This window comes from Bubalus bubalis, chromosome 1 (assembly GCF_019923935.1).
Source record: "Bubalus bubalis isolate 160015118507 breed Murrah chromosome 1, NDDB_SH_1, whole genome shotgun sequence".
Classification (NCBI taxonomy): Eukaryota; Metazoa; Chordata; class Mammalia; order Artiodactyla; family Bovidae; genus Bubalus; species Bubalus bubalis.
Window position 1 is genome coordinate 7,380,982 of NC_059157.1, and position 12,640 is coordinate 7,393,621.

The 12,640-nt window shown below is 50.3% G+C and overlaps 1 protein-coding gene across 7 annotated transcripts in view; it reads right to left on the reverse strand.

The window, feature by feature from the left end:
• Positions 1-8,752: 8,752 nt before the first annotated feature.
• Positions 8,753-12,640, reverse strand: part of CSGALNACT1 (chondroitin sulfate N-acetylgalactosaminyltransferase 1) — a 338,580-nt gene continuing 334,692 nt past the window's right edge. For all 7 annotated transcript variants that reach the window (XM_025275393.3, XM_025275498.3, XM_025275451.3 and 4 more), the window contains 2 exons: positions 12,554-12,635; positions 8,753-10,415 (listed from right to left, as the gene is read on the reverse strand). In XM_025275393.3, the coding sequence (XP_025131178.1) occupies positions 10,126-10,415; positions 12,554-12,635 (372 nt within the window). In that variant the 3' untranslated portion in view covers positions 8,753-10,125. The remainder of the gene's footprint in view (positions 10,416-12,553; positions 12,636-12,640) is intronic.

Here is a 12,640-nt window from a genome sequence, read left to right on the forward strand (position 1 = left end):
TAATCTTACCCTGTTGGCTACTGATACTCAGAGCAAGAAACCGTCCAGTGTTTGAGGATAACATGGCCAAGAGTAACGCTTGATATTCTAAGGGGGGACGTTTTACATAATTCAGCCATTGTTTACAACTCGGTGGGGTTGGAGAAGCCTGAATTCTCATCCAAGCTCTGCAGTTAGACTCCGTCTCCCAGTGTCTGGGCCTGGCTGTGGCTGAAGGCCAGGATGTCCATGCCGGCCTCGTCTCGCCCTCCCGCGGCCTCAGTCCAGCCAGTGCCCACACCTGCCTGCCAAGGCTTCCTGGTCTGGGAGCCTCCCCAGGCCCTGCAACCACCCACCTCAGAGGGACCGTGCCAAATACCGCTCCCTGAAGCGTCACTCAGCCCTCCCCCTGGGAGATCCTGGGTTTCCTGCCACCCCAGACCCTCCGCTGCCGTTCTCCCTGCCCCTCCCCCTGCCAGCCCTGGTGCCCTCCCAAACTTCCAGCAGGCCGAGGAGGGTGCACCAGAGAGTCTCTCTGCCCATCAGCGTCGCCAGGAGGCCAAGCAACATGAAGTAAGTGTCAGTAGGCTCAAACCTCACGCCAAGAAGAGGAAAACACAGGGACACAGAAGAATCCAGAGAAAGGAGCGAAAGTGAAACCAGGGCCCGGCCTGGTCACTCAGGAGCATTTGTACCCCAAGCTGCCCTTCTGGGCTAGCGCTTTGGAATTGACCATCCTGTTAGTAGAGGGTCACGCTGCTGTGGCACCAGGGCTGTTTTTAGATTAAAAATAATTTTTGTCTATTTTTTTGCAATTGAGGCCTCCGCAGAGGCAGCTTCCTTCACGCACACGCATCCTAACACAGCTTACAGCCTCACACACGCACGCAGGACGCCTGCCCCTGGCGCACAGAGAGGACACGCAGTGACGTACAGGGCGCGCTCAGAGGCGCCTCCAAGGGGCCTCTTGCTTTCATTCTGTCAAGAACGTGGTAAGGGTTTTCCTTCCAGACTGCACTGCACAAGGCTTTTGTTTCAGAACCTAGTTCAGTCCAGTTCAGTCACTCAGTCGTGTCTGACTCTTTGTGACCCCGTGGACCACAGCATGCCAGGAGCCTAAGTTTTCTACAATTGTATCTTTAAACACTTCCGTTTGAATTGCGGGTCCCCACCCTGAGCTGTGCATCTCGCTTTCGATGTCCTTCCCTTGCTTCTATGGTTATAATCTCCTCCTCACTGTTTGCCCCTCTCTAACCCCTTCCTTGTATTTTAGGAGAACTTCCCACTCTTTCCCTCTCACTCACAGACTACATGCTCTGCCGTGTGAACTCTGCTCCTGGGCAGCCTTTAGCATGGATGTTAGTACTTCCGTTCCCACTCCACTGGCTCTGCCTTTTCACCCCCCTGTTCAGGGAGCTTTAGATGCCCTGCTGCTGCCCCAGACTGAAAGCCACCAGGAGGCCTCAATGGTAAAGCTGCCCTCTTGTTTGTGGGTGGTGAAAACACATTATTTGGTAACGAGGCAGCCTGATACAGCAGAAAGCCCAGCAGGTCTGGGTTTGGATCCTGGCTACTTCTTTAACCAGCAGTGTGTAATCTTCAGCTTCATGTCTGAAACAGGAGTTTCTAAAGTCACACTGGGGGGTTCTGAGGCTTAGAAAAGAAATGTGTAAAGTGCGTGGACCATGCATAATGTGTGAAGTCCTCCACAAACGGCAGTCATCCGGTGGGTCCTGCATCCAGAATCCACCTCCCCCTTTATCAGCTCAGCTCAGACAATCAGCGGGCTGTGTACCCTAACGGCCCATTTGCTAGTTTCTTGGATGAATTGAGGGGGAAAGGGAATCTTAAGGAGAGGGATCTGATGAGGAATCACAGAATGTACCAGCCAGTTGACTTGCAGAGAAATGGCTTGGTTAGTTTGGGTTTGAAAGGGAATTCTCTGCTGCCTCATTTTTGACATCCCCCAAGTGAGCAATCACCTTGCCTTTACCCCAAAGCTGGCCCTTGACAAGCGGATTCAGCTGTAATATAGTTTGAAATCAGGGAGTGTATGCCTCTAGCTTTGTTCCTCGGTTTCAAGATTGCTTTGGCTATTTGGTGTTTTTTTGTTTGGCTTTTGAAAAATACCATTGGGATTTTGATAGGGATTTCACTGACTCTGTAGATTGCCTTGGGTAATATGGACATTTTAGCAACATTAATTCTTCAATCCATGGACACAGACTGTATTTACATTTATTTATGTCTTCTTCAATGTCTTTCATTAATGTCTTACAGTTTCCAATATACAGGTGTTTCATGTCCTTGGTTAAATTTATTCCTAGGTGTTTTACTCTTTTTGATACAATTGTAAATAGGACTGTTTTCTTAATTTCTCTGATAGTTCTCTGATAGTTTCTTAATCTCTCTTAAGATAGTTATTAGCGTATAAAACACAACTGACTTCTGTATGCTAACTTTGCACCCTGCAACTTTACTAAATCCGTTTATTAGTTCTAACAGTTATTTTGATGGAATATCTAGGGTTTATATATAGTACTATGTCATCTGAAAATGGCAGTTTTGCTTTTTCCTTTCCAATTTGGGTTCCTTTGCCTTATTGTTTTAAGACTTCCAATACTATGCTGTATAAAAGTGGCAAAAGTAGGCATCATTGTCTTTTTCCTGATCTCAGAGGAAATGCTTTCAGCTTTGCATTATTGAGTATGATATTAGCTATGGGCTTATCATACATGGCCTTTATTATATTGAGGTATAGTCCCTCTATATCCACTTTGCCAATAGTTTTTATCATAAATGGGATGTTGAATTTTGTCAGATGCTTTTTTTACAGCTATTGAGTTGACTATATGACTTTTATCCTCCTTTTTGTTAATATGGTGTATCACTTTGAATGATTTGCAGATATTGAAGCATCCTTGCATCCCTGGAATAAGTTCCATTTGGTCACAGTGTATGATCTTTTTAATGTACTGTTGAATTTGATTTACTAATATTTTGTTGAGGATTTTTGTATCTAATGTTCATCGGGCATATTGGCCTGTGTGTGTGTGTGTTCAGTTGCTTCAGTCGTGTCCACCTCTTTGTGACCCTATGGACTGTAGCCCACCAGACTCCTCTGCCCATGAGATTCTCCAGGCAAGAATGCTGGAGTGGGTTGCCATGCCCTCCTTCAAGGGATCTTCCTGACCCAGGGATTGAACACCTCTCCTGCTGTGCAGGCAGACTCTTTATCACGGGGGAAACCATATTGACCGGTAACTTTTTTGTGTGTGGTACGTTTGTCTCGTGTTGGTATCAGGGTAATGCTGACCTTGTAAAATGTGTTCAGAAGAGCTCCCCCTTCTTCTGTTTTTTCAAAGTTCAAAAAGGATTGGTATTAATTCTTTTTTGGATATTTGGTAGAATTCACCAGTGAATCCATTTGGTCCTGGATTTTTGTTTGTTGGGAGGTTTTGATTACTGACTCAATCTCTGTTAATCATCCTGTTCAAATGTTTTGTTTCATCATGAAGCAGTTTTGGTAGGTTATATGTTTCCAGGAATCTATTTATTTCTTCTAGGTTGCCCAGTTTGTTGGCACATATTATTCACAGTAGTCTCTTGTGAGCCTCTGTATTTTAACCTATCAGTTGTAATTTCTCCTCTTTCATTTCTGAATTTATCTGAATCCTCTCTTCTTCCTGGAGAGGCTAGCTACTGGTTTGTCTATTTTGTTGATTTTTCCATAAGCCAGCTCTTAATGTGACTCTTTTCTATTGCCTTTTTTTCCTTTTGGTCTCTCTCATTTATTTCCAGTCTGATCTTTGTTATTTCCTTCCTTCTACTAAACTTAAACCTCATCCTTCTTTTTCTAGTTCCTTGAGGTGTGAAGTGTGGCTGCTATTTTGAGGCTTTTCTTGTTTCTTGAGGTGAGCATTTATTGCGATGAACTTCTTTCTTTGAACCGCCTTTACCGCATCCCATAAATTTTAGTATCTTACACCTCTGCTTTTGTCTCAAAATATTTTTTAAATCTCTCTTTTGATTTCTTCTTTGGCCCAGCAGTTATTCAGTAGTATGCTGCTTAATCGCCACATATTTGTGATTTTCCAGCTCTCTTCATTTAATTGATTTCTAGTTTCATACTTTTGTCATCAGAAAAGATCCTTGATATGATTTCAACCCTTGTAAATTTATCAAGAAACAGGTTTAGTGGGGTTTGTCTTTAATTTCCATTTATTTTTCTCATTCTTTTCAAATGAGGTTAGCCATCCCAGCCGGAGAGGTGAGGTCAGCTGTCGCAGATCCGTAAGCTGGAGGTGGTTTAGGCAGGGGGTCAGTCGTGAGGTTAGCGGCTGTGGGATTCACGACGGAGGCAGGGAGGTGCTGGCAACGCTGTACTCAGCTGGTTTCAGGCCAACGTGTCTGACCCTCAGGTAGGTGAGGGGTAAGCCCAGTTCATCCAGCGTCCCCGCCCCCTCTCAGGTTCCGCCTGCGTGCAGCACCTGCAGGACATCCTCACAGCCAACCTCCAGCTAAACAGGCACCCGGTGCGCCTTAGGCAGAGGCCATGAAGGTGGCCCGGCCCTCTCTGAACCTCTGGGTGACGACAGAGGCTGAGGCAGCCCGAGGCATCACAGCATCATGTTGTCTCCCCAGCCCCTCCCCTCGGAAGAGCAGCGAGGCAGACACAGCTGGGCACAGGGCTGGCTACTCCAGAGGGCGTGTGCAGAGGATCAGTAATGCCGAGATGTTCGAAGGCACCTCAGCTGACTGAGAGAAAACTTTCTGTGTTGAAAAAACCACTGCCCAAACCCCCCAACCAACTGGCACAGGCCTGAGCTTTTGGCAGCAACAGCAAAGCACCAAGTCCTGGCAGGAGAAACAGCTTTGAATTCAAGTATAAAGCTAATCAAGATAAGGACCGCACATATGACGCATCCCGCCAGCTATCTGATGAGTGTTGGGAGTAAAACACACCCACTCTTTTAGGAACCGCCCAAGGGCTTCCCAGGCGGCGCTAGTGGTAAAGAATCCGCCTGCCAATGCAGGAGACAGACCTGGGTTCGATCCCTGCATCAGGAAGATCCCCTGGCGGAGGAGATGGCCACCCACCCTGGTATTCTTGCCTGGAGAATCCCAGGGACACAGGAGCCTGGCAGGCTACAGTCCATGGGGTCACAAAGAGTCAGACACGACTGAAGCAACTTAGCACACAAGGGCACTCTCTCTGGTCAGCCATCCTCAGAAACAATGTCAAATCTTTTCCAAAAAGCAAGAATTCCCACCACCCACCCTCCAACTCAAGGCCAGCTTTAACACCTTGGGGGCCTACTAGACGACCAGTTTCCAGTTTCCGAGGCCTCCAACCCATCCAGTGATGGCCCAGAGCTGGAGGGGGCAGTGCCCGCCTGCTCAGTGTCCCTGGGCCACCAGTGACCAGTCTCCACCCACTGCCAGGGGAATCCTCAGGCTGGAGGCCCGGAGCTGGTCCTGGGAGGAAACACGAGGCCACTCTCTGGCAGGGCCTCCGGGTCAGCTCCCGGCCAATTCTGGGCCTCGGTTTTCTGTACCTGGAAAACGGAAGTAATGAAACAAGCTGCTTTAGACAGTTGTCCTTTAGACAGGCGCCCAGCTATGCTTCAAAAACCTCTATGCCTCTGCCGAGGGGGTCACCAACTCCAAATTCCTGAGCACAGAATTTTAGGAAGAAACTATTCATTGTATTTTACACTCCTAGTAACCCATCTTCAGATGGACCAAAATGGTTTTCAGAATGACAAAAATAAAGGGCAACACTGCATGCGTGATGGTCTCATGACGTCTCCCGTGAGGCCCACTGTCTGCTTACACCCAAGAGGGCGGGGTGCGCTGGGAAGAGCAGCAGACACAGTTGTGAATGTGGAACCTGTATCGGACATGAAAGCCTGCTACGTGTGTGAGTGTGAAAGTTGCTCAGTCGTGTCCCACACTTTTCAACCTCAAGGACTGTAGCCTGTCCGGCTCCTCCGTCCATGGGATTCTCCAGGCAAGAATACTGGAGTGGAGTGCCATTTCATGACATGTCCCAATTCCCCAGGCAGTCCTATGATACAAATGTGATTTCATCCATGACCCTGAATGAGGAAACTGGGGTGGAGACTGTCAGCTTTAAGATCATACGGGCTGGAAGTGAAAGGCCTGAATTTGAATCCAGGTGTGTGGCTGGGAAAGCCTGGATACTAATTGCCATGCTGAACTGAAACAAGTATGGCGCATCCTACCTAAGCAGGTTGCACAGAAGCAGCTCCCGTGGAGACCAGCAGAGGACCGTCCCTGGCTGCCGTGTCTTTAGCTTACGAGGAGGAGGAGATGTGCTGGTGATGGTTCTCATGAGGATGGTCCACACATGGCTGATGCACGGGACCCCAGGTTCTACCGGGGACCCTGCTCCAGCAAGGGGACCAAGGCCTGTTCCTGAGAAATTTACATAGAGTCAGGACAAGGGGAGGGGGCAAGGAGGCAGCGTTGGAAGGGACCCCAGACGAGCCCAAGCCTCAGTGCTTCCCTGGCAGCATTCTTCCTCCTTAGAAGACACTGGTCATCACTGCCAGCTTCTGCTGTCTAAGGCTGAGTGCTGAGTCCCTGACCATCGTGCTCCAGTGGGGGAATCAACAACCCTGCTTTTATAAATAAGTGGCTTGGGCAGGGAGCTGGGGAAGGTCCTGCTACAGATTGAATGTGCCCACAAGATTCCCAGGTTGAAGCCCTGATGAGATGGTATTTGGAGGTGGAGCCTTTGGGAGGTGCTAGGTCATGAGGGTGGAGCCTCCCAAAGGGATCAGTGTTCTTTTAAGAACAGGAAGGGAAGCCAGCCCTCTGTCTGCCCTCGAACACATGAAGACACATGAAAAGTCCTCACTGGACACGTGGTCTGCCGGTGCTTTGACCGTGGACTTTTCAGCCTCCAGAACCTTGGGACGTCAACGTTGGGTGACGAAGCCACCCTGCCTGTGGTGTGTCTTACAGCCCCAGGTAAGACAGACCACTCCTGCATGTGCTTAACGAGGCTTCTTGCCTCTTGATAACACCCTTTACCTAACTAAGCTTTAAAAAGAAAATGAGAGTCATTCAGTCGTGTCTGACTCTTTGCGACCCCATGGACTACAGAGTCCATGGAATTCTCCAGGCCAGAAGACTGGAGTGGGTAGCCTTTCCCTTCTCCAGGGGATCTTCCCAACCCAGGCATCGAACCCAGGTCTCCCGCATTGCAGGCAGATTCTTTATCAGCTGAGCCACAAGGGAAGTCCAAGAATACTGCAGTGGGTAGCCTATCCCTTCTCCAGGGGATCTTCCCAGCCCAGGTATCGAACCCAGGTCTCCCACATTGCAGGTAGATTTTTACCAGCTGAGCCACAAGGGAAGCTTTAAAAAAGGGATATATATATATATATATATATATATATATATATATTGTTTGAGTTTGCTGTCTCTTCTCTTAGGGCTTGCCTGGTGGCTCAGATGGTAAAGAATCTGCCGGCAATGTGAGAGACCCATGGAGAATCCCATGGACAGAGGAGCCTGGCAGGCTTCATCCACCCTCAGCGTCTTTCAAAATCCAGTTCTCAATGTCTGCCTCAGGCACCTGTGTTGTGCCATTCAAATCTGCACAAATGGCTGGTCACCCATGGACTTTGGCCTGGAGGCCCCGCTGGGGGATACTCAGGTCACAGGCAGACACACACGCTCCCGCTGCCAGCCTGAAGAGCAGCCTCTGGACCTGGAGGAAGACAGGCTGGAGGGGGCAGCGTCAGCGCCACCAAGCCGGAGACCCACTGGGGAGAGAGACCTGGGCCTGAGTCTCCTCCAGGAGCACTGTGTGTGTGGAAATAAGAGGGCCCTTGGAAACCACTCCTCAACTTCTAATCAAAAATGACGAGCAGGGCTTCCCGGTAGCTCAGCGGTAAAGAATCTGCCTGCCAATGCAGGAGACACATCTGATCTGGGCAGATCCCACGTGCCACGGAGCAACTAAGCCCAAGCGTCACAAAGACTGAGCCTGCGCTCCAGAGCCCAGGAGCTGCAACTACTGGAGCCCAAACACCTGAGAGCCCATGCTCTGCAACGAGACGCCAGCACAAGGAGAAGCCATGCAACTAGAGAGGAGACCCCGCAGACCACAACTAGAGAAGCCCGAGCAGCAACCAAGATCCAGCATAGCCAAAACTAAACAGAGAAAAATTTTTTAAAAAGAACAAGCAGATTGTATTAACTTCCAGGTTTTCCACCAAGGTTTTCCCCTCCTGCTAGATCAGTGCCCCCAAGGGGTCACCTGGAGGTGACATGAGAATGTTTAGAGGTCCCCAGGGTGAGAGGTGCTCCAGTCATCGTGGGAGGAGGGGTCAGGGATGCTGAGTACACAGGACATCCCCGGTCAGGGAATGACCTTCCCTGAAACGCCGCAGAGCCAAGGGGAGCTGGTCGACACTCAGGAAACCCATCTCCAGAAACTAAAGACCTGGTGTTCTGACTTCAGGAAGAAATGTACCCACAAATCACATTTTATTAGCTGTCCAATGCCGCCTTCCATTCATGTCCTGGGTTTTAATTGGATTTTATGAACTATCAGTACAAATCAGTACAATGCATTTTGGTTTTTTTTACCCACCAACAGCTTGACTGTTCTTGGAGCTTTTAAACAATGAGTTGATTGTGGGCAAACAGAAGGCAAGGCACCTGAGAGATAATTAGCTCCTTTATCTGGTGCTGGCTAATAAGTAAATAATTTTCACATAAACATAGAAACCACTAAATGTTAACTGCGTTTATTTTTTTTTTAATAGTTGTAAAATGTAATAAAATGAGATTTTCAGAAGCATCTTGGTGACTGAGTAGAACAGCGTAATTTAAAAAACAATTAAGTCACAGCCGTTAGGCTGGGCTGGAAGAGCCCACCTCACAATCATCCGTCCCACCGGACGCTGGCGGGTGGAGTGACCTTTCATTAAAGACGTTTCCTTGTGTTTCTTCTCGTGGAAGCCAGAAGCCAGGAAGAGCACCCTGCTTAGAAAAGAGAGCGTTTGGTTCATACAGTCTGCTTTGGTTTATTTCAACAGGTAAGAAAGTGGTCCCCAGTTCCCCTGAGGAGAAAACGTGTTTTCTGACTTTTATCACCAGTCTGAATGAGTTTCCTTCTCTGTTAAGGTAAAAAATACATTTTCCATTCCCACCAGTGTTCAGTTGCTCCACTTAGGAAATACTCTTCAGATAAAGTATCCGTGTGCCCGTGTGGTCAGCAGCCCCAAGCCACGCCGTCCCCTTGATGACCGTCTGCTGGCCAGTCCCCACAGGATCAGCGTCTGCCATGTCCCTGGCTGTGGGTCACAATCTGATGCTCTGAACTGAACCAATGCAGTGAAAAGTATCTTCTTAGAAAATATCAAAATGTAGCTAACTTATGCTCTCTTCATAAGGCTTGCAAATGGGTAATTAAATAAGCAGAATATAATTCATAAGCCAAAAAAAGTGCATTTTTAAATAAAATTAACAGAGATGGTTAAAACTACAACCAAAAAGATGAGCAGATTACTTCTGGTTAATATTGGGGGAGATGATACAATAGCTACGAGTTTCTTTGTTTTCTCATTTTTAGTCCATTTGGTTTTGCTTACTATATTCACAAAGATCACCATGAGTGTATCTTTGAATTTCACACAGTCTCCTTGCCCGCATCCTGATATCTCAGCTCCCAGACCCCAGAGAAGGGCTGCTCACCCCTCAGACCGGAAGGCATGTGCTGGCCTTCCATCCTAATGAACTTTTTACAAAGCTTCCCTTCCTTCATGAATATTTCAATAAGCGCAGAACAACAGCACTCGCTTTGCTGTAAACACAATCACAACCTCCACGCCTTCAGTCTCACAATGAGACCCGTCTCTGTTGGTCGCTGCGGTTTGGTGCGTTTGGGCTGCTTCTGCAGGCCAAGTGGGGGGCGTTTGTGCCAGTTGCATAAGCTACACAGGCAGAGGGAAACCCCCCTCGTCCATTTTACTAACCAGTCGAATGCTTTCCTTGCCCCTTTGGGGCAGTATTTTTCCTTGTTGTAACGGCAAAAAGGAAAAAAAAAAAAACAAAACAAAACAATAAAGCGTCTCCGCACCCCTGGTTCCCTGCAGGGGGCGTTCATGACTTCTTGCTGCCCGTCTTGTGTCTCTGTCTGCGGAGGTGGGCCTCGATCTCGTGCCTGAACACCAGCATCCCCAGCTGCCCGTGGGACGCCTCGTTCATGGCCTTGGACTGCATGCACATCCGGTACTGCTCGGGCGCCAGCGCGTCCTCGCAGCGCTTCTCGTGCCACAGGTGGAAGAGGCCCCGCGCGGGCGCGCGCACCACCACCAGATTGCTGTGCAGGTACTTGCGGTAGAGGTGCACGTCCTCGCCGCCCCAGCCTCTGATGTCCAGGTCGAAACCGCCTGCGGGGCAGAAGACACGGCTGAACGCGCGCCGGGGGGCCCCGGCCCCACCCAGCACCAGCGTGCTCAGCAGAGGCAGCTTGGGGAGGTCTCCCCGCCCCGACTCCCCGAGTCTGGGTGGTGCGCGTCTGCCGGGGTTAGAGAACTCAGGAACCCCCTGGCCCGGCACGAGCTCCTGGAGACGGCGAGACCGCCCCCACGCCCGCACGCCCGCACGCCCGCACGCCCGCACGCCCGCACGCCCGCACGCCCGCACGCCCGCACGCCCGCACGCCCCGCCGGCTGCCGGAAGCCTGGGCAGCCGCAGCTGCACTGTCGTCATAGCAACGCGGGGGTCAGCGATGCCCGCAGCGCCCCCCACGTCCCAACCCAAACCTCTGAACGGAAATTCGTGGGGCTCTGTTCGAACGTGGCCCCCTCCTGCCCCTGCAGAGGAGAGACCAGGGAGGGCCCGGAGGTGTGAAAAATTCATGTCCTACAAAAGCGCCCTCGCTCCTGTGGACTGGAGTCCCCAAAGCTGTGAGGTGGCCCCTGCAAGCCGGTGAGAGGAGTCACTTTAAGAGGACTGGCCTCACAGTTCTGAAGTTTTACTTCAGACAGCTTACTTCACATCACAGTGGCTCCTTCACACCTTTGTGAATGGTGACATCCCCCTGTCTATTAAAGCCACCTTGTCCCAGACAGAACCGGGAAACAGTGGCCACTTGCTTGTCACTGTTCCTTGCTTCCAGAGAGTTCTTGGCCTCGCATAACAAAAAGTGAATCAACACTCAGTGGCTTTGTCATTTAGCCGGATTCCCTGCAGCCCCCAGGCCACACTGCTCTGATGGAGCCAGAAGTGGGGCGGGGGGGTCCTCGACACACCCCTGCCTGTGAGCAGGGCCGCTGGGCAGTTGAGGAAACACGCAGGATTCTGGGTCGGGGCCCGAATTCAAGTCTTGGTTGCCATACCAGCGGCCACTGTGCCTCTCTTAAGTCCAAATTCGATAAACGTACATCATCGCAGAGTCACTTTTCCTTGCACACACAGCAAGGAAACAAGAGTTTCTCAAAATGGAAGTTTCCTTCAGAAAAGTTTTAAAGTAAGTCATTTTTGAACTAGATTTACACATAATAATTTAGGCCATTTATAGAGAAATCGAAGAACACCCGTGGTGACCTGCTGGGAATCTGAGCACACTCACCAGAGGCCCTTGAACTGTGTGTTCTATTATTTCTTACAGGACTTAACTTCAAGGCATTAGGTGGTTTGTTTTTTCTTTCTATTTTCTGGCTGTACCACATGGCATGCAGGATCTTAGTTCCCTGACCAGGGATTGAATCTGTGCCCCCGACTGGAAGCTGAGTGTCTTAAACACTAGACCTCCAGGAAGCCCCTTGGGCTTTTATTTAGTTAGGTGATTTTTTTGAGAGTCCTATAGTCCCTGCTGTCTACCAAACTTCCTGGAACTCAGATTGACTCACTGACCTTACAAGGAGAAGCCCAAGGCCTTGGGCGGGAGGGGAGGTGGCGAAGAGAACAAGACTAGGGACCCCCAGAAGATGCAAAGGTAGGGGTCTCCACGTGAGGACGGGCCTCCGGGGGACCACCTGAGGCCCTGGGCCCAAGATCACGGCTCTGGCCTGTTCACTCATCCCCTGGTCGTGTACAATCCACGCCATTCCCTCTAGAGGCTGGAGAGTGGGTGCTGCCCCGGGGAGTGACGTGCTGTCTCCCAGGGGACAGGAGACCCCCGGGGCTCTCTAGCTGTGAGGTCCCTCTGCCTCTCTGAGACTTGGCCTCCAATCTACAACTGGGGGGCCTTTCCCCTCTGGGTTCTAGATGTGTGTGTGCGTGCATGCACATGCGTGTAGGCATCGGTGTACGTACGTGTGCCCGTGTGCATGTTGACAGTGTCTGCACACCGGGGACCTGAAGTGATGTCCAGGATTTTCACAGGTTCAGCACAGAGAAACTGGGACCCTCCCACCCCTTCCGTCCAGGGGATCCCCTCCCCGTGGAGGATGCTCTGCGCAGAGGGCACAGGGCCAGGCCCTGAGCGACTTGGTTTGGAGCCACGTTTATGCAGAGACCTCCCGGGGAGCGGCCTTCTTAGGCACCCACACGGTCTCCATCAGGGAACGGGCTCTGGGCTCACCTATGTTGATGAAGTCGGACCGGTACTGGCACGTCATCCCGAACCCGAAATCTCTCCAGAATCCAGTCTCCTTCTTTATGACCTGCA